Source organism: Mixophyes fleayi, chromosome 3, assembly GCF_038048845.1.
Source record: "Mixophyes fleayi isolate aMixFle1 chromosome 3, aMixFle1.hap1, whole genome shotgun sequence".
Taxonomy (NCBI): domain Eukaryota; kingdom Metazoa; phylum Chordata; class Amphibia; order Anura; family Limnodynastidae; genus Mixophyes; species Mixophyes fleayi.
This window is the reverse complement of record NC_134404.1, coordinates 157,083,407-157,107,582: the sequence shown is the minus strand read 5'-3', so window position 1 is coordinate 157,107,582 and position 24,176 is coordinate 157,083,407. Positions and strand designations below refer to the sequence as shown.

The following is a 24,176-nucleotide window of genomic DNA, read 5'->3' as shown; positions in this document are numbered from 1 at the left end:
ACCACTAAACTCATACATTCTATGGGAGCCCAGAACTTGCTGCAAGTAATGCTCCCTCTCCCTTCCCCCTGCATTGTCTACACATTGACCCCATCATGTCCAGTCTCCTATTAGCACTTGCCCTCTCGGAGGTAAATTTATCAAGCTGCTGGTTTAAAAAAGTGGCGATGTTGCTTATAGCAACCAATCAGATTCTAGCTGTCATTTTCTAGAATGTACTAGATAAATTATAACTATAATCTGATTGGTTGCTCTAGTCAACATCTCCCCTTTTTCAAACCTGCAACTTAATATATTTACTATCTTTCATAAAATGTGAAGGGAGATAACATTAGTCAAAATGTAAAGCACTGTAAGGCTAGCGGAAACTTTTCCTCCAGGTGGTTTAACTTTCCACTTGCACATTCCCCTGCCTTAACCATTTGTTTTTTACTGCAGAACTCTGCTCTGCTGTCCTGCCAAAAATGTAACTCCATTCCACACAAAACACATGCTACATATTCTCTACTCAGTCATAAGCCTCAACCAGAAACTGCAACATTATTTACAAACTATTAGTCCCAATAGCCTCTGTGTATCATTTTCATTGTGACACTTGAGGGTTTTCCTAACTAGTCTCTAAATTCTAGAGAACTACATTAACCAGTAAAACTAATGTTCGTTGCAATGTTGAAGCATAAAATTGTGAATTCACCAGCGATAATGCAGTATCTGCATCTAAAGAAAATATGAGAATTATTAACTTTATAACTTATACTTATTTTTTTGCTAAAATATGCAAGTCCACATATGTTGATGTTTCCTGCTTACTGTATTATTATATTATTAGTCTCCTGCATAAATACTACCAAAATCATGCAAATTTTGCAGCTAAAATCTTTGACAGTCATATAGACCTCGGATAAAAAAATATTTTTCTTTTTTTTTTTCTTGACATTGTGGTGTTTTTATGCTGTCATTAAATAGTTCTAAGTTACATTACCTTGACTAGGAGCTTTTGAGTTACCGCATCCGAAGCAAGCGAGGATGTTGCTTTAACCGTAAATGGAATCTCGCCCAGCTGAATTGGTCTGATTGGAAAGAAAACTGTTTTTCCTTCTTGACTTGGGACCGATACAGTCTGCTGGCTTCCAGTTGAATTTATAAAAGCTAACTGAATATCAAATGCATCACTTCGATCAAGGATTACAGAAACCTATGAAAGGAAAAATACAGGTCATCTTGTTGAAAAATTTCAGTTATGTGTAAATGTAAAAATGTTGAATCACAAAATATACTGCTGTGCAATATATATCTATTTTGCAAATACACCTGATTTTCCATTTTAAGCACAAGAAGAAGCATATAATAGATTATATATATAAATGTTTGGGTATGATTTTGGGTATTTAAGATAAAATGAAGTTTAACAAAGGGAGGCAATTAGCTGGCAATCTGCAGAGAAAGGATGCAAATAGATTTACACAACTGTGCAGCGGTGCACCTAGTATAAAGACAAACAGGTGGCAGACATATGTGTGACAAAATAATAGTCTGGTTTACCTTACATGGTTTGGAAGTGTCTTTTCCGCACAGAAGGCTGACAGGGTGTGTCTGAAGTCAGGGCAAACAGAACTGCTAATGAGTGCTACCTTTTAAAGGGAAGGTGACAGTGTCATCTGCACATCAATGTAGGACTGTGGGAGGAGTGTCAGATATAAAAACCTGTTTCACTGTTCAGGGTAACTGATGCTAGAGATGCTGGTGGTGGCTAAAAAGCTGATCTATGTTTATTTAGTGTTTAGAGTCACAAGAAACTGTGTGAAATATTTACATTGTCAAGTACTTTTACCATCCTGACATTGAACCAAAGTAAAAATGCAAGAAGTTGTTTGTGTGTGTTTAACCAGAAGTGTCAAAGGGGAATGCAATTACCTGTGAATTTGGAGCCTTGCTTGATGTGCGCTCGTGTGCATTTTTAGGTATTATATTAAGCAAAACATTGCTGATTATTGCAATGTTTTACTACCATAACATCCCACTGAGTCTCATCACACAAAGTTCCGACTGAACTTGAGGTAATTAAATTCCCTCCAAAGTGTGTGTTGCCTGAGTCCTTACCTAGGCTTGGGTCTTTCTGTTATTGAAGAATTTTTGAATTACCTCATTAGAATTCAAAACGTAACCCCATTCATGTATGAACTTCTTTCATAAAGAGGCACACAATAGGTGGATGTTACAAGCCTGACAAAAACAATAAATGAGTAAAACACACATTTCATACATACAACGTGTGTTTTATCCAAGTTTGCAAAGCTTTTCCTACTGGCCAACATATTATGTGACAAGCGTTTTTTTGTATTTATATACAGGAGACTGAATGTTTTTCACTCTTTACCTCAGTATCTTCTTCCAAGTAGTTGAAGACAACAACTTCCAAGACAAATTGTTCTCCTCTGGTAACATAACTGGGAAGATTCAAGGAAACAAAGAATGGCTGAAAGGATTCCAGCTGAAAAAACAAAACTTATTTTAAAGTTAAGTCAAATACACGCTGTTGTGCACATGATTTAATAAAGAAATGTCAACATTAGTTGTACTGATAAGTTTAAAATAGGTTAATTGGCCTGTCCCTTGAACTAGCTTAAATTGTGGAAGATTTTGGCACTTTCTGATTTGGGAACAATAAATTATGGAAAAAATGGATAGATGAAACTAACACAAAGTTGAACTTTGTCAAAATAATATTTGCTATTATGTCATTTATGTATACATCTAATAAATCTTGAATTGTTAAATGTACTTTAACGTGTTTATATTATAACAGAACAACGGTAAACTAGAAAAATGCAGAAATGATGCACATACTAATTGGAGTATAATAAATGACTATTTGGTCAAAAACAAATCTAAAAGGATTTTTTAAAGCTAATAGTAAAGGGGATGCACTGTTGACAAAGAATTGATAGAGGTAGATGGCAGAGATCATTGGCTAGGCTGGATTTCTAAAGATTAATATTTGGCAATTCTGTATAACTTATGTGACCAGAACAATTAAAAACTTTTCTTCTGCATGGTCCAGACAGGCATTAAAATCTATATGGCAAAATAAACAACCTATGCACTCCTTTCTAAGCCCACTCCAGTATATTTGCCCCCATGATGTTCTAAAATGGATAAAGCACAGATAGGTGGGAGTTTGCGATAATACAGTATCTGCAAATGAATCTGATCACAAGCACTACAGTTATTTCAATGCATAGTCTTTGAATAGTGACTGTTTTTAGTGAACAGACGTGAGAGTTGGGAAGTTATCCTCTCAAGTAGAAAGTTAATATAGTCTACTCTTGCTGTAATTTAAAATGTCAATTATCTTGGGCTTGTTTGTGTTATTGCTTTGGCCATACTTGCCAGCCTTTAGTACCTTCCCTCCTGGAGATCACAGAGGGGATGTCAGTGGGCAAGCGCAGGAGGGGGGGTGATGACATGGTTGCATCACTATAGTGTGTGCACGCTGCTGTGCATTGCTGTAATTCACTACATCGTGCATTTGAGGACGGGGCCTGATTATGCAAATTGCATTTGGGATCTGAGGAAGATACCTGCTCTTCTCAGAGTGCAGGCGGACTCCCCAAAATTCAGGAGTATGACTTTGGCTCCCTGTGCAGAACCCTTATGTTTGTGGCATACCCATGAACTCTATATTCATAGATGTAAAGTTTATTCCTTAAACATGTACAACTACCAAATAGATAAAATCGTTTTAACGGAAATGTAGTATTTGGACCGGGGCACATTCACTTAAACAGCAAAGACTGAGGGCCGCAATTTAAAGGAGAAAGGGACGCATATAGCTCTATATATCACTAGTTTAACAAGCCTCTTATAGTCTTTTCCACTTCTTTTATTTTATTGGAAATGTTATTTTATAACCCAATAATGCACTAGCGTAATGTGCTACACAACAATAATACAATATTATAACCAAACACATACAAAATTAAAAATACTGAAAAAAGCGCTGACAGATATGCATTGTAAATGTATGAAAAAGGAAAGCATTGCTGATTAAAACGTCCAGAATGTTACTCTTGTAGAATGAGATGCCAGGTAAAGTATATGGAACGAGAGAGACTAGGGGAGCATTGAACCAAAGTCAATAAAGATGGGTAAGAATATGTTCTAGCACAAGGCCTGCAGGGAGACAACACCAGGCAATAGGTGGATGTTGCCAGGTGTTCTAGCCAGGATCTGTCAGATTTTAATATAATTATCTGGGCATCCCTTGGCGTGAGGACCTGGTGTTTTCTAGTATAATCCACCGGGTTGGGAAATAAGAGTCCAAATAAAATAGTTTCAGCATTTTGGAATAATAGTAGTTCATTTATAAGATCTAGGGCATGTCTTGGGTGTACTGGGTTGCCAATATCAATAAATCAGTAAAAAATAAGCAATTTGTTCCAGAGCATGTGGTATAGATTGTCTATTCTATTTTTTTATTGTAGCATTCAAACAAGCAGGTATTGCATATCTGTCATTGCATTGTGCTGACTATGTATACTAGTGTTGGCTAACCTGTGACACTCCAGGTGTTTGTGAAACTACAAGTCCCAGCATGCTTTGCCAATATATAGCAGCTTATTGCTGGAAGGGTATGCTGGGACTTGTAGTTTCACAACACCTGGAGTGTCACGGGTGAGCAAACACTGATGTATACTGTTGTTGAAATAAAGGGCAACTGCACATAAAATACAACTTGCCTTTTTTTTAAAAAAAAAAAAGAGCTACAATGATGTTTATGTATTTCCTCATTCTCTGAATCTATCCATTTGAATATTGTCAGTCTGCACTTTTTTTGTGATAAGACCACAGCAGCCAGGGCTACATATAGTAGGATATAGATCCATAAATGAAAAAACAAAACTATAGGGAATAATATTTTATTATTCCAATAATACACAACAGTTCAAATTCCCAGATGCTGGGATTGTAAAAATCAGAGAAAAAAATAAAAAATAATGACTTATCACCTTAATTTTAAGTTTTTAACAGACATCTCAAAATATGTAAAATATGGGTGTGGCTTAATATCGCAATCGTGAATTTTCGTGCACCTTACATCTAAAGCCCTTTTAACATGAAAAATTAAGCTTAAACATATGCTTCTTTTGATGCAGATGTCCATATTTCACAATAAGAAAGTTGCAAAGATTCTAAGAAATAAAAGAAAACTGTATTTGTCTCTGTCAAGACTCAATGTCCTCTTTCTCTCTGACTTATAGCTCCACAGATAGTTGACATATTACAACACATGTGTAGATCATACTTGCCAACATTTGTGTTTGTGTTTCCGGGAGATGCCGGTGGGGACGTGGGCGTGCAGGGGGCAGGGCACCAAAATTGCGTAATTCCAGGTGAATCGCAGCGTTTGAACCGAATTCTGCCCACTTCAGGTCAGGGAGATTGGCACACTCTCCCGGGAGTCTGGGAGACTCTCGCGAAATGCGGGAGTCTCCCGGACATTCCGGGAGAGTTGGCAAGTATGGTGCAGATGTTGTAGGACCTGAACACAACATATAATCAAGTCACTCACTTAAGCATGTCTTCCTAGTGACTATGGTAAAGAGAAGAGAGTAGAAGACTTTAAGAAAATATTTGACCTATTTAACCTGCCTAACAATAGACAGAGTGCATGGTTTTAAATAATGGCCTGAACTATTAAACTCCATGTCTTATAGCCAAAATCCACATATTTAGAAGAACCCCCACCATGTTTTAGTAATGAATTCTTTGTTTCATCTAGGGCTGCCAAAGGCAACATTACCAGGAACAATGCTTGTCTTTACTGTGACTGACAGAAATGTTTTGGAACAGTTTACTATGAACATACCCAACTTATTGAGGACTTGTTAATAACTGCGGCACATCTACCCTTTTTCGTAATAAGCAAGTGACAAGGATAACGTGTTTGATGTAGCAGGAGGAGAGAGAATGTCAGCATGTTAATCCATTTGTTTTTCTAGCATTGCATCACTGTGACTTGGTGAAAGTTGTTTTATAAACATGCACCTTATGTCTGTTGATTGTGGTAGATAGTGATACAAAAAATTGAAATTGTCATAAAAGTAAGAAAAGGGTACTCAGACAAATGATCACTGTTTTAATTTGCTTCCAGCAATTAAGGGCATTTATAAAATTACTTTGCTAAAAGGCTTTCCCCAACAAGGACACATTCCTAGAACACCAGTTGTAAAGCAGCAAGCTGAAGAATTCAGATTTCCTGTCCCACCTTTGACTTGGTGTGAAAAAGGATAGACTTATTGGGAAAAAAAAGGCAGAGCTTATCTGGAGGGTATTTACAAAAAACAAGTAGCACTTGAGACAAAATGACTGACACTAATAGTGTCCTAGGCTTATGTCTGGTTTAAGAAAAGCACAAACTCTCCGAGCAGTTTTTCTAAATATAGAATTTTTTTTCTAATTTATTTCATGCTTAACAATTTTGCACAGTATTTATGTGAAAATGTATTTATGAGTGCCCACCAACATTTTTTTTTTAGCTTAAATAATAGCTTCTATTGCTTTAAACTGAAAAATAAGAAATTTAATATAAATCATATATGTTAATAATAATAATGTCAAGTGAAAGAATTTAAAATAATGTTCAGTCTAACATGCATATACATTTGATGATGCTGGCATGGTTTTGTCTTCAAACAGTGCTCGTTAATATTCGTATTTTTAAAAAAGTGAATAGACTTTTGTTTCATCATCTTTGCCTTTTTCAGTAACTAATTATTTACCTATTTATACCTCAATCCTATTTTTGGTTTAATTTATACTTCACTTATTCACTCTGCTCTTTTTTTATTTACATGCAGTTTTTTATTTTTGGTTAGTCTGATAAAGTGTTAAGAACATTTAAGCTAGCCATGCAGTGGCCAATTCAGGCTGCTTGGCTAGACCATGTAGTATTATTATTATTATTATTATTATTATCGTTTATTTGTTAGGCGCCACATGGTTTCCGCAGCGCCGTACACAGTACAAACAGTAGACCATACAGGGCAAAACAGTACAGAACATTAAACATAAAATACCAATACTTCGTAAACTACGGGCAGGCAAATACAGTAGAGACGGAGTGGAAGAACAGGTATGGAGACAGGAGGAAAGAGGGCCCTGCTCATACGAGCTTACATCCTAAGGGAGGGTGGACAGAATCAGGCACAGAAGGGAGCCAGTGAGGCAAAGGGGAGAACCGAAGAGATGAGAGGTTAAGTGGATGGTTGGTAGGCCTTAAGAAACAGGTGAATTTTAAGTGCCCGTTTGAAGGAGCACAGGTTGGGTGAGAGACGGATGGAGCGAGGGAGGTCGTTCCAGTGAAGGGGGGCAGCGCGGGAGAAGTCTTGGATTCTAGAGTGGGAAGAGGTGATCAGAGTGGAGGAGAGTCGGCGATCATTGGCTGAGCGCAGGGAGCGGGCAGGAGTGTGAATGGAGAGGAGGTTAGAAATATAAGGGGCAGTAGACTGGGAGAGAGCCTTGTAAGTGGTGGTAAGGAGTTTGAAAAGGATTCTATAGGGGAAGGGGAGCCAGTGTAAGGCAAGACAGAGAGGGGAGGCAGAGGAGGAGCGGCGTGAGAGGAAGATAAGTCTCGCAGCTGCATTGAGTATAGAGCGGAGGGGGGCGAGGTGGGAGCAGGGGAGGCCAGTTAGAAGGAGGTTGCAGTAGTCGAGGCGGGAGATGATGAGAGCATGGATGATAGTTTTTGTGGCATCTTGAGAGAGGAAGGGACGGATGCGGGCAATGTTACGGAGTTGGAAGCGACAGGCTTGGGCGAGGGATTGGATATGGAGGGCAAAAGAGAGAGAGGAGTCAAGAGTGACTCCCAGGCAGCGGAGTTGGGTGACAGAGTAGATAGTGGAGTTGTTAACAACAATGGAGAGGTCGTGGTGGGAAGGAGGGAATCTGGGTGGGGGAAATGTATGTATGGTCAAATATGAAAGATAAGCGTATTCAGAGTTTGGGTCAAATGAACAGATCCGAAGTGGCACAATTAGCATGTTTGGACAATGAATGCATACATAATCAGAGGCAGTCATCATCCGATCACATCTACTATCCATCCTGACCAATATCTGATGGCTATTCACCAGATTGGCAACAGTGAACGTTTAGGATCCATATATGCTGCAATTCACAGCCAGTTAGATCTAAAATGACTTTAATGGCTCTACATCCTTCGATTTGGACAGCCACTTGACAGTTTAAATATTGTATTTATTCACTATACCTCAATATGCTGCTCTACATAATTCATCATACACACTTTTTAATGGGCTTTTTTGCGTATGCTCAGAATAAAAATGTGTATTATATGCTGATAATGCAATTTGCATCCAACTCACATGACCCGCTGAATGTGAAGTCACTGTAAATAACCTGCTTTCAGTTGGTTGCCGGATATACATAAACATTTGGCCTTATTGGCAAGTAAAAATACCTGCAAAGGAGACGCCAAAATTCCGAACCCCAAATTCTCAGAAATCACAAACGCATTTGTGAACCATGAAGTAATGGTATCTGGTACAACAGTGTCCATTTCTATGAAAGTTTCACGTCTGGAAATTAAAGAAAATGTTTAGCAAATTCTCTTTCATATTTTCTAATTTTCATATTGAATCCTACTCGTCACAATGCCTTATGGTGTTTATAAATGTGTAAACTTAAACACATTGTAACTTTTTACCCTGTGTTAATATTCTTCCAAATCCATGTCTCCGGAAAATAAGATCTTGTGCGAGGTTGACCAAAATCAAAAGGATGCCAGGACGATAAGTCTTTCTCAGTGTCATAATTTGTTTTTACCACTGTAACAAGAAATTCATACTTTCTAAAATAACAAAATACAACCACTGTGAAGTCAAAGTATAAAGTGACAAAAATAGACATTAATTTATTTACTATACTTGGAGGCACATCATCAGAGTTGGAAACTGTCCCTGTATCTGTGGCAATGGAAGGCAAAACACTAACAATTGGTCCCAGTTCCCATAAGATAAATTGGTCATACATCTCTTGAAACCACTATGGAAATTTTAAAATATGTCCCAGAAAACTGAATTGCTGTATTAGGAGAGAAAATAGAATCTGATTTACTTAGCAAAATAAGTCGTAATATTGTACTGCATTACATTATTTTAATACATCTAATATGTTAAGTAGAACAAAATTACTCTTTGTAATACATCAGTCAATACATAACTTTACAGTTATTTGCACGTGTTAGTTTTCAAAATGAACAAATTAAATGGGCATGAATTACAGAATTTCTCGAACCATCCTTCCAAGTACATTTTTTTAAAATAGGATTCTAGTTTATACATTGTATACTTTTAATTTACATACCTAATTGTGCTGTATATTGGTAATCTCAGGTGAAGAAGCAAACTTAAAATGTTGTTCCTATTGAAACACATTTTATGTGAGGCACATTCTAAGCCAGTGGTTCCCAAACTTTTGCAGTTTGCGGCACCCTTAGAGTCTCCAAAATTTTTTCAAGGCACCCCTCCAAACTAATTACCGAGCAGTCCCGTTTTATAAGTAGTCAAAAGACGTAATAAGTATTTAGGTCAGAACAGAAATACCTATTTAGTTGTATACAAAAATAATACACATAAATCCAAGGGAAAAGAATTTATTTATGTATATTTTTTTCAATTATATATCTGTCAAAGAATAATTTACAGCTAACACACTCTGTGCCCACTGCATCAACACACTCAGTGCCCCCTGCATCCATACACCGTGCCCCCTGTATCCACACACACCGTGCCCCCTGCATCCACACACACCGTGCCCACTGCATCCACACACACCGTGCCCACTGCATCCACACACACCGTGCCCCCTGCATCCACACACTCAGTGCCCCCTACATCCACACACTCAGTGCCCCCTACATCCACACACACCGTGCCCCCTGCATCCACACATACCGTGCCCCATGCATCTACACACTCAGTGCCCCCTGCATCCACACATTCAGTGCCCCCTACATCCACACACTCCGTGCCCCCTACATCCACACACACCGTGCCTCCTACATCCACACACACCGTGCCTCCTACATCCACACACACCGTGCCCCCTGCATCCACACACACCGTGCCCCCTGCATCCACACACACCGTGCCCCCTGCATCCACACACACCGTGCCCCCTGCATCCACACACTCAGTGCCCCCTACATCCACACACTCAGTGCCCCCTACATCCACACACTCAGTGCCACCTACATCCACACACACCGTGCCCCCTGCACCCACACACACCGTGCCCCCTGCATCCACACACAACGTGCCCCCTGCATCCACACACTCAGTGCCCCCTGCATCCACACACTCAGTGCCCCCTGCATCCACACACTCAGTGCCACCTACATCCACACACTCAGTGCCCCCTGCATCCACACACTCAGTGCCCCCTACATCCACACACACACTGTGCCCCCACGCTCTGCCCCCTCAGCCTCTGCCCGCTCTGTCCCCTCAGCATCTGTCCGCTCTGTCCCCTCAGCCTCTGCTCGCTCTGTCCCCTCAGCATCTGCCCGCTCTGCCCCCTCAGCATCTGCCCGCTCTGCCCCCTCAGCCTCTGCCCGCTCTGTCCCCTCAGCCTCTGCCCGCTCTGTCCCCTCAGCCTCTGCCCGCTCTGCCCCCTCAGCCTCTGCCCGCTCTGCCCCCTCAGCCTTGCTCTGTCCCCTCAGCCTCTGCCCGCTCTGTCCCCTCAGCATCTGCCCGCTCTGTCCCCTCAGCCTCTGCCCGCTCTGTCCCCTCAGCATCTGCCCGCTGTCCCCTCAGCCTCTGCCCGCTCTGTCCCCTCAGCATCTGCCCGCTCTGTCCCCCCAGCATCTGCCCGCTCTGTCCCCTCAGCCTCTGCCCGCTCTGTCCCCTCAGCATCTGCCCGCTCTGTCCCCTCAGCCTCTGCCTGCTCTGTCCCCTCAGCCTCTGCCCGCTCTGTCTCCTCAGCTTCTGCCCGCTCTGTCCCCTCAGCCTCTGCCCGCTCTGTCCCCTCAGCCTCTGCCCGCTCTGTCCCCTCAGCATCTGTCCCTCGCTGTGCCCCCGCCGTGGACAGGAAGAAGAAAAAACTACTTACCAATCCGGCGGCGCCCGGGACCCAGCATCCTCCTCCTTCCTCATTTCTCACTGATGTCACGCCCGGCATTCAGTGAGAAGCAAGGAAAGAGGAGGATGCTGGGTCCCGGGCGCCGCCGGTTTGGTAAGTAGTTTTTTTTTCTTTACTTTTTCCTTCCTCTTCTTCCTGTCCACGGCACCCCTGTGACAGCGCCGCGGCACCCCTGGGAGCCGCGGCGTACAGTTTGGGAACCTAGGTTCTAAGCAATGATTGCAAAACTGTTCCTTATACTTACCTACATCATAAACTTCTTCCTGCTCAAGGATGGCATCAGTAAACACCCCAATATTACATCTCTATGAAGAGAAAAACATCCTCGTCAAAACAAGTCATTTCCCCATAATGAAAATACAATAAAACCACCTACATTTGTGCTATTCCCTGAAATAATCAAGTGAACAAGGTTGGCATGTCAAAAGAAGCAGGGAATGTTAACCCCAACAGAAAATACAATGTGGACAAAAATAATTACCATGGCAAATCCAACTAAACATTATAATAACATATAAACAAAATACATGACTTGGGCTTAAAAAATAAATAAATATATATATAATTATACATAATTTAAAAAAAAAGTATGTGCAAAAGTTCGTATAATTGATTAATCGAATATGGTTTCAATTAAGACAGTTTATGTGCTTAATGGTTAAATTTGAAGATAACCAATTCAAAAAAATTATTAAATATTGTGTTGCATTTATTATTCACCAATATACATCAGAATCAATAATGTAAATATCTCCTGTAGATCACAAATGTTTTAAAAAAAAGTATAAAGATAAAATAATAAATAAAAATATGCATAAAAATCAAATCTCTGCAGTACACCACTACAGATAAATACATATTATCATAATTCACCCATTACATATACTCAGTTTAAAATGGATATGAATCAAGATTGTAATATTAAACTGTTAATTTTAATGTTAGGGATTCCCTAAAATCTATATTTGTATTCAATTGATTACTACTGTATATGCTTAGATGTTCATTAATATAGAAGAAAAATATGTTCTTCATTACTGGCTTTAAATATATTGTTGAAGTTGATCCATAGCAATGTATTTTCAACAAGAGTGTAGCAAATCAAATCTGCATCCAACTTGAGGCATTCATAGTTTCAAAGAAACAGGTTCATTTGAGTTCATCACTCAACCATGCAGGCATTGAATAACCTTCAAAGAAGGCATCAGCTTCGAATTATAATAGAAACAAATATCAAAACTTTAACACAAAATGTCAAATTCAATAAAATTTTCAGCTTCTCTGCAGGAGAAAGACAGCTTCTGTATATCTCGCTGTGGCTTACTAGGATGATCACTTCTAATCACTAAATTTCTTCTGTAGCCTCACATAACAAAAAAAAAAGCGGATTTGGCAGAGACAAATAAGTCATTCTTTAAATGTCCACGTAGGCTAACTGTGCATACAGAACCACAGGTGCACTAAAGGTCCTACAAAGTTAAAGCCATTGTTTCATTTCAGGTTATTAAGTTGGACATTGAAATCATACGTATGCATAGAATTAGAGTTTGTCATCTTCATCCTGGCTAAACTAACTCTATTCACCAAAATAGATGAAACTGCATAAGTAGCCGAAAGTAACTGGCAGACTCATGTTTTGGCTGAAAGTCCTTCTTAGACTTTGGATATTTACTTTGATTTCATATATGCGTTGCTTTGCTAAAAAGGTATTATCAGTACATAAAAGAATGAAGAGTATCAGCAAAGCTATCCTTCGAACACTGCTTTTTCATGAGATGCCCCAAAGTATTCCTATACATACAAAATATTAATGTCAACTTCAATTTAGTTAGGACACAAGAAGCAAAAAGTTAAATATTGGCCTTTTGTTCATATACCAGTGATGACTATGGTGTATGAGCAGCCAATTGTTTTATGTATGTCTTTATCTGGAGCATTTGTTGGACACTTGATAATTACAATGTGCCTTAAAATAATAAAAGCATTAAAACTATTGGTTAATTAAAGTGTAGTATACTATTTATTAATGTATTTCTACTTATACCAATCTATACCTGGAATCACTTAAAATTCATGGAGATCAAGTTTCAAGCTAGGATTATTCTTAGTCTAAAACGGCAGATGTCTACAAAAAGGAGAATCATTAAAAAAATATATGAATGTCGAAGAAACGTAAAATCATCATCATCATCATTTATTTATATAGCGCCAACCTATTCCGTAGCACTTAAATGATGTAAAATGATGGGGTTATTTATGTTGGGGACCCCCTTGTATCTGGATGAGCACTGGACTATCCATATAGAATTTGCACACTCCTAAAATGCATAATTTTGGTCAATATGTGAATTGTGGCCATTTTGTATGTATTAAATGGCCTGGCCTGGGCAGGGGTTGCTAACATGACATTGGAGAGACTTCTAGCATGGGTTTCCTTTAAACATGGCAACAATATACCAAAACGTATGAACTGCATCATGATTTTTTTAACAAGAACTTGACTTGGATTTGATGTATTTATCCCTTAAGCTGCGGCAGTCAATGATCCATTTAACAACTGTTTAGGCAATTTATGTTATCATGAGCCCTAATATTGTAAAAAAAATTCCAGCAATAAATATTAACTTAAAAACATATTACCTCAAAAACATGACAGGAATTAGTGATAAATCCTAGGTTAGTTGTACTGTAATCTCTCAGTTCATCTGATACCTGTGACAAATAAGTAAAGATATACTTTTACATAAGAAACAACATGTTTGGTATGAAGGACTTGTTGCTGCATGAGGGGTTTTGAAAGAAAATAAAGCTGTATAACATAGTAAAGGTTAAAAGGTTTAGAATAACAACATTCTTTGTCTGTTGTTACATGTGTCATAATGTGCAAAATGGTGTGTTATGTTCGGTGTTCTATTAACTTTTCAAAAACTAAAGAGATGGGCTCGAACAGTAAAAAGCAAAGGTGTGCCCAACCATCTCAATTGTTTTTAATAGCCTTGTGAAAAGAAGGCCTCCATATCTGAAAGCAATATGTAACATGCAGCAACATCAACATTGTATATAATTATCATTACATTATTACACATATGATATATAAATATTATCATATTACACATATAATATATAAACATTATCATATTACATATATGATATATAAATATTATCATAATATATATATATATATATATATATATATATATATATATATATATATATATATAGTGATGGCTATTAATGACACAAGTATTTATTACAGAGTGATGCTTTAGTTACTGTAATACTTAGAAACCAACACAGCCACAAATGGAATAAGGCTCCTCAAGGAACTCGCGCTGAATTGAATTGCCCCCTATAAGCTCCTCTGTGTGCGTGTATAAAGCTTGAACAGCACACTTAATTACTCCTACCTAATGTTCTAAATATACCAAGTACTCACTGTACCTTAAATTCACCATGGAGATTGCATGCTATGCATTAACATTTAAGGAACAGAATATGTACTCACGCGTTTTGTGGTAATTTCTTGCCTATCACCCAGTAACTTCACACTTTTATCTATGACAGAAAGTCCAACCAGCGAATTTGGCTCAGTCACATTGATCATTAGAGACACTTTATCAGATGGCTTGGCTTGTGCTTTGTTCCATGAAATTAAAATCTACAAATAAAATGATTTAAGCAAAGTGTGGTTGTATATGCAAATTATAACACATTGGATTAACAACAAAAAGCAGAATTAATATAGTGGGTCTTGCAATACATTCAATGCACTACAGTTAACTTATAAATGACAATAATAATTCTAGCAAATGAATGCATTGAAGAAGATAAATAAAATTAGAGCAATAAACAAGAGATGAAACAGGAAATCGGAAGCTGATGTAAAACATGTATTTAATCAATGGACATCCTTCTACATGCAATAGTTATTATCAGGAGTGTCCTGTAACATAGACCAAAACAATTGCCTCAGTCTTGTTGTTAGTACCAAGTCATGAACATATACCATTGTCCTCACTCTCGCTAGTCTAACACCTCAGCATACAGCATCAACAATAAACAGTTGTAATACAAAATGCAATGTATTAAATTGCTGAAAAAAACTCTCCTTTTTCATTTATATGTTCCTGTCACCAGGCGCGGCCTGGCAGGTTTCAGCCTGGTGGGTGCACATGTCATGTGATGCGGGCGCCGGTTATTACGCGGAAATATTTAATTGGGGGGCTGGGCGGCCGGCCCTAACAGTGGTTAGACCGAGCGGCCTGGGGGACTGATGCCCCCTTGCCCCCCGTCCCAGACCGCCTCTACCTGTCACTAAAGTAGACAATAAAAGAAAATGACAGCTTTTAATGCATTGTACATTACATGAAAATAAATCACCTTGTTTTCAAAGCTGGGTTGAATAGAGATGGTTGTAACATCATTTATTATTGTGCCATCGCTCATTACATGATAAACAATTAAGCATGCCTCAGGAGTCCATGAGCTCTTAGGATTCAGTGTTAGAGACAAAGGGTTTTGTCTACCAACATCAACAATCTGACCTCGAGAAATAACCTAGCAGAAAAAAACCGGAAGGAAAAATATATAAAAGAATATGTAGGATGTCCTGATATGCTCAGAGATAGAGAACAGTTTAAACTGTAACTCCTCAATAGCAACCTTACAAAGCCTCAAAAGAAAACTGAGCAAAACCAGCAGAGTATACCTTAAGCAAACTGTAGTTGGATTGGTAATAATTTGAAATATAAAGTTCTAATAAAAACAGCAACTATATTTAAACTCTGTAGTAGTGATCAGAATTTTACAGCTACAGCTTACTGACCAAACCAAATGTTACAATTTTGTACTGGAGAGAGTACAGTTTTCTCTAGTCTGCCCAAATTAATTGATATTGGCTTTTATTTTATATGCATTATATAGAAACAGATGGCAAAAATACACTACTACCTGCAATTACTTGGGCAGTTTGTGAAATCCCTGAAATGCAAATTTCAAGATGAATCTTTTATTACTCCCTTAGGATGGGGTTATAGATAATGGGTATAGGGCAGGGGATGGCTGGTAGGCTGGATTTGTAGACATTTCAAAACACTGTTACACATGTTTGTTTGTATGACATTGATTAAAAATGCTATTTATACAGTATGTATGTCAGCTCAAAACAAGGAGATATTCAACCCAAATTATATACAGTGCAGCAGGTTATCATCATGGACTTACGGGGTTAAAATGTAAGCAAGGCAATTTGAGTAAGGACATGCTAAATTACCAGATATTTTACTTCATCCAAGGGGACATTGCTTTTTACTTTCAGGGTAAATGGCACGCCAGCCTAGAAGAACAGAGAAAATGAAAAAATCAACATATCACAAACAATCAACTTTCTTTAAAGTAATTTACAGAAATATATTTATTGTCATCTACATGCCCTCCTGCAGCTTTTATTAAATGCATTGCCTGTTCTTTCAGCGTCTGATTTTGAACCTTAATATCATCAGGCAGCGCTGTTTATTTTTGTTTACCTTGAAATGTTTGATATGCTCTATGAATGATATACACTTATATAAAGAGGGCAGTTGTGCTGTGCCCCAGGGCAATGAAAAACACAAATAACTAATTCTGACCGACTATATAAAATCGGGGCTGACAAAACACATAAGAAAGCCAAAAAGAAAAATACAAATTGTACCAATTTAATGAAACTCATCTGTACATGTGTGACGATTATGTATGATTGCTATTTTCCCTTAATATTCAGGTATGACAATGTGTATTGTATGTAGAGATGGTCACTGACCCCCGTGTTTTGGTTTTGGATTCGGTTTTGGATCTGGATTACCGTCGTGTTTTGGTTTTGGTTTTGGTTTTGCAAAACCGCCATTGCGTGTTTTGGTTTTGGTTTTGGTTTTGTTTGGTTTTGTTTTGCTATTTTTTGGGAAAATCCATGTTTTTGGGCCTAAATTAACCCAATTTAGTGCTCCAACTGTTTTAGAGACAAGTAATCTAATTGTTGAGGTAATAAATCATCCAAAAAAACAGTTTAATTCTTCGTTGGTAGGCCTATTCTACACACAAAACAGATTGTCTTCCTCTCCATCTATGCATATTGGCAATGCAGCCATCGTCTTTGAATGTATATTACACCCTACACTTATAGTTAAATATGTAAAGAAATGGAAAAAGCCAGTTTGCTTTCTGTCTCTCAAGGCCCCCCTCCACTTGTATAAAATAGCAAAAAATTCAGCCATTATAGACTGTACAATATTAATTGACATGGAGAAAGCCAGTTTGGTTTCTGTCTCTCTAGGCCCCCCTCCACTTGTATAAAATACTAAAAAATTCAGCCATTATAGACTGTACAATATTAATTGACATGGAGAAAGACAGTTTGGGGTCACTCTGTCTCTCTAGGCCCCCCTCCACTTGTATAAAATACCAAAAAATTCAGCCATTATAGACTGTACAATATTAATTGACATGGAGAAAGCCAGTTTGGTTTCTGTCTCTCTAGCCCCCCCTCCACTTGTATAAAATACTAAAAAATTCAGCCATTATAGACTGTACAATATAAATTGAAATGGACAAAGGCAGTTTGGTATCTGTCTGCATCAGATCCTCTCTCCACTAGGAGTAAAATAGAAAACTATTCAGCCGTTATATAATCTAGAATATAAATAGAAATTGAGAAAGGCAATTTGGTATCTGTCTGCATCATAATCATCAACATCATCATTAGCGCCCTCGTCGCCTACACAAATCTCCCCCTCATCCTCTTCTAATTCCAAAGTGGCATCCTCAATTTGGGTATCACCGGCTACACTCGGGCTATTAAGGCACACATCAGCAGAATGCTCACGATTAGACATCCCACTGTTGGATGGACTCTCCACAGGGATTGTTGTCATTTGTGAATCAGAGCAAATATTCTCCTGTAATGCCTCACTGGTATCTTGCAGCTCAGCTTTGACGCGTAACAGTAGTTGTGCACCAATTGTAGCCTGGGTAACTTTTTGGGATCTGCCACTAATAGCCAAAGGTGAAGGCCTCATTCTCTCTTTGCCACTGCGTGTGTAGAATGGCATGCTTGCAATTTTTTTTTTATCGTCACTTAACTTTTGCTCAGTTACACTTCTTTTTCGCTTCAATACAGTAAATTTTTTTTTGGTTTTTGTTTTTTGCACTAATTTGAAAACACTCTGTTGTTTGACATCGCCTTGGCCAGATGACGTACTGGGAACACTAACATCAGGACTGGTGACAGAACCTGGTTGCTCATTTAGATCATATGTGGACTGCTTTGAATCCATTCTGAGCGCAAACCACTGAGGAGTGCTAAAAATTATTGAGTAGATACTGCTGACAGATATGACTTTTGACAGCCAGAAATATTAATGCACAATTAGGGAGGACACCCCAAAAACACTGAGGAGTGCTAAAAATTATTGAGTAGATACTGCTGACAGATATGACTTTTGACAGCCAGAAATATTAATGCACAATTAGGGAGGACACCCCAAAAACACTGAGGAGTGCTACAAATTATTGAGTAGATACTGCTGACAGATATGACTTTTGACAGCCAGAAATATTAATGCACAATTAGGGAGGACACCCCAAAAACACTGAGGAGTGCTACAAATTATTGAGTAGATACTGCTGACAGATATGACTTTTGACAGCCAGAAATATTAATGCACAATTAGGGAGGACACCCCAAAAACACTGAGGAGTGCTACAAATTATTGAGTAGATACTGCTGACAGATATGACTTTTGACAGCCAGAAATATTAATGCACAATTAGAGAGGACACCCCAAAAACACTGAGGAGTGCTTAAAATTATTGAGTAGATACTGCTGACAGATATGACTTTTGACAGCCAGAAATATTAATGCACAATTAGAGAGGACACCCCAAAAACACTGAGGAGTGCTAACATTTATTGAGTAGATACTGCTGACAGATATGACTTTTGACAGCCAGAAATATTAATGCACAATTATGGGGGACAACCCAAAAGCGCTGGGGAGTGCCAAATATGAAGAAAAAATAATAAACCTCTATCCTCCTCTCTGCACTAGCGATTTTGGTTAGAGCAATTGCAAGAACAATATTGTATTCTTTCTCTGTCCCTGCTCTAATTAGCCTATGACTACACCCTGCTCTCTCCCTCTGTCAAATGGCGATGGATTGCTGTGGAGGCGTGTATTTATAAAGTTGAAGTATCGCGAGAACCGAGTCCCGAGATCCGACGACGTCACAATGACGTTCGGCCTCGATTTGGATTCGGAATTGGCGGGAGAGTACCGAGCTGCTCAGCTCGGTACTCGGATACCCAAAGTTCGGGTGGGTTCGGTTCTCGGAGAACCGGACCCGCCCATCTCTAATTGTATGTAACCTTGTAATGTACTCTCAATGTGTGCTTTGCTAAATAACGACATAAGTCTGAACCTATGCAAGTGTGAATAGTCTTTTGAAATTAGCCCGGCCCAGACACAGAGAAGTATCTCTGAGGATTTTTTTTGTAATACAGAGGATGTGGACCTGACCGGCAAAGCAGAACCAGCAGAGGTGAGAACTCAGGTCCCGTGAACAGGACATCCCTAACTCACTTCAAAAGCCCTGCGTCATATTTCGGAGTCAATCTGACCTGCCTTTATTAACTATTTTATTTCCGAAACTTATTTGTGCAACTTATCTTGTATATCTTGCTATTAACTGTTTTGTTAATAAGCCTTGGAAATATTTTTCGGATTACATTAATTTAATCTAGCATAATCTCCGTGATTCTTTTTGAATTTACGAAGCAAAGTAAGGCTCATCCTACATGTGTATGTGATTTAAGTGTGAAACATTAATAAGTGGTTTTGGTGAATGCAAGGATGCCATAGTAAATCCTTCATGGTGGCAGAAAAGGTGTATTCATTGGTAAGTGACTAAGGTGACGCCAGTGACAGCCAGCTGTTCAGATTGCTGTATCTGAGAAAGGCTGAGCGTTCGTGACAACATGGAAAACCACTATAATTTTTTTAAAAAACCTAGCAAAATATTTTACATAAAGTACAGTACATAATCTTTACAATATTTTAACAATGTTTAATTTTAGACTGAGTACTAACATTGTTTTACAATAATAATAATTTAGGGTTTGCATTAGTCACAAACAGGTTTGTATAAATAGGACTGTCACTAAAAGGTGGGCCATCAAACCAAATGCAAAATAAAATGTAATAGATTGAAGCTGCATTATCACCTAAGAAACATTTTTCCTAAGGTGGGCCATTTCTTCTAGGTGGTAATGAAACTTTATTGGAATTTGTTTTGTGTATTGATTTGATGGTGCATTTTTACTATACTGAGTCTTAGTGACATTTATTATATGTATGTCTATTAGTGACAGACTGAACCTGTTTATACAGTATCAACAGTCGGGCAATGCATCTTTAAACTAAGGCATACTGTATTAAAACATTTTGTTGTTAATTCTTCACTAAAGAACAATACAGTTTGTTTTCAAATTCCTACATAGCAATATAACAGTATAATTTTGTAAAGAACTATATATTTTACCTTTATGTCCTGGTTTGTATTTTCTATCTGAAGATACGTCTTATTTGGCGAGTTAAACAAGTCGGCAACAATAATAGAATTCACACTGTCCACAAACGTTACCTGTAAGATATAATTTAAGGAATAACTGAAACATATCCCCGGCATGACAAAGCATTATGAGCAATTGAATCTGTAGATACCGTGCAGTGTCGGACTGGCCCACCGGGACACCAGGAAAATCACCGGTGGGCCCTTGCTGTCAGTAAGCCCCCAGTCACTAACAGTGAAGGAGGGGAGTCATAATTATCTCCCTTCCTAATTACATAGATGTGCTGGCTCCGGCTGCCTCAAGAGGACTGACGGTAGAGCTGTAAACCTGTGACTGAGGTCACAGGTCGCGGCTTCCCCATAGCAAGAAGTAAAAGTTGCAGACTGAAGCCAATAGACCTGGTGCTGGGAAGGAGAAAAGAAGAAGAATAGATAAGAACAGCAAAGAAGCAAGATAAGGGCACAGAAAAAGAAGTAAAGGGCCAGAAAATAAAGAGAGACCAGGGATACAGAATAAGTAATGGGGATGGACAAGAGATACGAAGAGTGGGGTGCAGGTAGGGGAGACGAACAGATAAGGGGTAAATATATAAACATGTAAACACCTTATATATATTTTGTACCAGTATCTTACTATGCCTTTTGTCAGCTTGTACATTTAAAGCAGACAGGTCATGAGGCTGGAGAAGTGGTATTTATGTAGACATTTACCATGAGCCCTCAAATGACAACAGGGTAATAAACTAGAAAGATATCACAAAACACAGTCCAAACACTGCATTTTTCTAATGACCTTTGCAGACCTTTTACAAAATATACTGTATCTTGAATATTATGTTCAATAAATTAAGACCCCCTTCCCTCACACATTATATTGACATGCTCCACACACACACACACACACACACACACATTATATTGACATGCTCCACACACACACACATTATATTGACATGCTCCACACACACACACACACACACACACACTATATTGACATGCTCCACACACACACATTGTATTGACATCACACACACACACTTTACTGACAACTCACACACACTTTACTGACAACTGTAATGTATATAAAGTGTACAATCAGGATGTATATAGAGTGTACAATCAGGATGTATATAGAGTGTACAAATCAGGATACCAGCAGACAATTCAGCATCACTTTTCAATTTCCGTGTGATGAACAGCAGCATATTCCAGTGGTTGAAGGGTTAATAAACACAGACAGAGGACTAGAACACAGAGCACTCTAACATTCCAATTCTCCTATACACACCCCTTAGCTGTTAATAGGTGTTAAGGAATAAAACACACACACACACACAGGTTGAAGTGAAAACTTAGAAGTGGGTTCTTAAGGTTATTTGCTTTAGGGTTAATAAAACAATTAGTGTATAGGGTGAAGCAAAAACATCAGATTTGTAAAGCAAACAGGCTTTCTGCATTTTGATAAATCCCATTATAATCAGCCTGGTATGTTTAAAAAAAGTGGTGTAGGGAGAAGGAACATATAAATTAAAATGCAATATAAAGTGAGGTTTGTTTTTTCTTTGCATTATTTATTTTTATTATTTAAGATGTATTATTTATAATGATAAAGTATTGCTGGATTAAGCAACACTAAAATAGGCTCTTTTTATATTGATAAATATATATATTGTACTGAAAACCACCCTTTTGGAATAAGCCGCTACTTATGGGCCAGTGCTATGTGCTTGTCTGCCTGCCTCCCCCAGCTTCCTCCACACAAAGAAAGAACTGTGGGTAGGGTCATCCTGACAGGGGTTGAGAGAAAGGAGTGCCTTCTACCCGCCCTGTCATAGAGACATAGTATTTTATAAAGTTACAAACATTAAAATAACATTTTTTTTTTAGTAATTATATTATAAATCTCCAAGTTTTCCGACCTCATGCTTTATACCAGGCATATCAAATTAAGATGATACCATGCACCAATTTTAGGGGGTTAGAACTCAGAGAGTGGTGCATTTGGTTTAGTAGGGACTACACAACATTAAATAAATTACTTTTATGAAAACAAATGTCTTCATTATACATTAAATTTACATTTTAAAGCACTGCTGCATTCATAATTTGGTTAATGATCAATTAAAGACAGCATTTAGCAATGATACATATCAACTACAGTTGACTACAGTCTCAGCTTTTTGACCTACATAAAAGGACTCTGTCCCAAAGTTATGGATGGAGTGTCAGCGGTTTGTTACAGAGTGCGGCTGTACTATTTTACTTTTTCAACAGAGCTACAATGGAATGTAAGGTCAGAGTACACACTGGAGGGTGGGCAGCTTAGGTATTGCAAAGCAAGTTTGTACATGGGTTTCCAAATGGCCTGCTTTTCTTCCCAGTAAGGAAAGGGACTGTCTGACATTTCCATATCAACTACCTCTTGAAAGTAATCGTCCACCATCCTTTGCATGTTTATACTCGTATTGGATGGAGTTATGGGCAAAGTGACACATTTTTTTGAAAAATCCTTCAAACCAGCCCAGATGTTAAATTGTTCTGGTCTGCCCCCTGCGTCTCCCCTGCTTCTTTTTTGGAAATTTAATTTTTTACGAGCAGCAGCTTGAGAAAGTGAAGGAGGACACGTCGTCAAGCCGAGGCCCAGTTCAGCGGCCAACTTGCTGAGCAATAGCTCCTTGCAAAAGTTCACATCTCGCTCATTTACAAGTAAAGACTCAATGTAGGTTTTAAACCTTGGATCAAGCACAGTGGCCAAAACGTACTGATCCGAGTTCAAGATCTTAATAACTCGAGGATCATTGTGAAGCGAATTAAGTACTTGATCGACAAGGCCAACATTCCAATAGTCTAATTAAAGGAATGACTTGGCTCAAACTAGCAGAGTCTGCACTCACCTCACATGTCACAACTTCAAATGGTTTCAGCACCTTGCACAGCACTGAAAGGATTCCCCACTGTGCAAGAGTGAAATACATCCCCCCACCTTTCCCAATGTCATGGCTTGTGCAATATGCTTGGATGGCTTTGCGCTGTTCCTCCATCCTCTGAAGCATGTACAGAGTGGAATTCCACCGAGTTACCACCTCTTGCTTAAGTTGGTGGCAGGGCAAGTTAAACTGCTCTTGGAGCTGCTGTAATCTCCTACATGCTGTGGCTGAATGCCTGAAATGGCCTGAAATTTTACGGGACCCCGAAAGCATCTCCTGCACCTCACGGTTATTTCGTAGGAAGCTCTGCACCACCAAGTTGATGGTGTGAGCAAAACAGGGAATATGTTGGAAATCACCCAGCTGTAATGCTCGCACTATATTGTTGGCGTTATCTGAAATGACATACCCTGGGGAGAGTCCGAGTGGTATAAGCCATGCATCAATCACATCTCTCAGTTTGCGTAACAAATTGTCAGCTGT

At 38.7% G+C, this 24,176-nt stretch overlaps 1 protein-coding gene across 2 annotated transcripts in view; it reads right to left on the bottom strand.

Annotated features, from left to right (window-relative positions):
* The window catches only part of LOC142144143 (CD109 antigen-like), a 155,126-nt gene that overhangs the window by 68,737 nt on the left and 62,213 nt on the right, over positions 1–24,176 (bottom strand). For both annotated transcript variants that reach the window (XM_075202633.1, XM_075202635.1), the window contains 10 exons: positions 20,737–20,838; positions 16,436–16,498; positions 15,544–15,720; positions 14,669–14,821; positions 13,804–13,875; positions 11,408–11,468; positions 8,729–8,849; positions 8,483–8,600; positions 2,378–2,491; positions 983–1,195 (listed from right to left, as the gene is read on the bottom strand). In XM_075202633.1, coding sequence (XP_075058734.1) covers positions 983–1,195; positions 2,378–2,491; positions 8,483–8,600; positions 8,729–8,849; positions 11,408–11,468; positions 13,804–13,875; positions 14,669–14,821; positions 15,544–15,720; positions 16,436–16,498; positions 20,737–20,838 — 1,194 coding nt within the window. The remainder of the gene's footprint in view (positions 1–982; positions 1,196–2,377; positions 2,492–8,482; positions 8,601–8,728; positions 8,850–11,407; positions 11,469–13,803; positions 13,876–14,668; positions 14,822–15,543; positions 15,721–16,435; positions 16,499–20,736; positions 20,839–24,176) is intronic.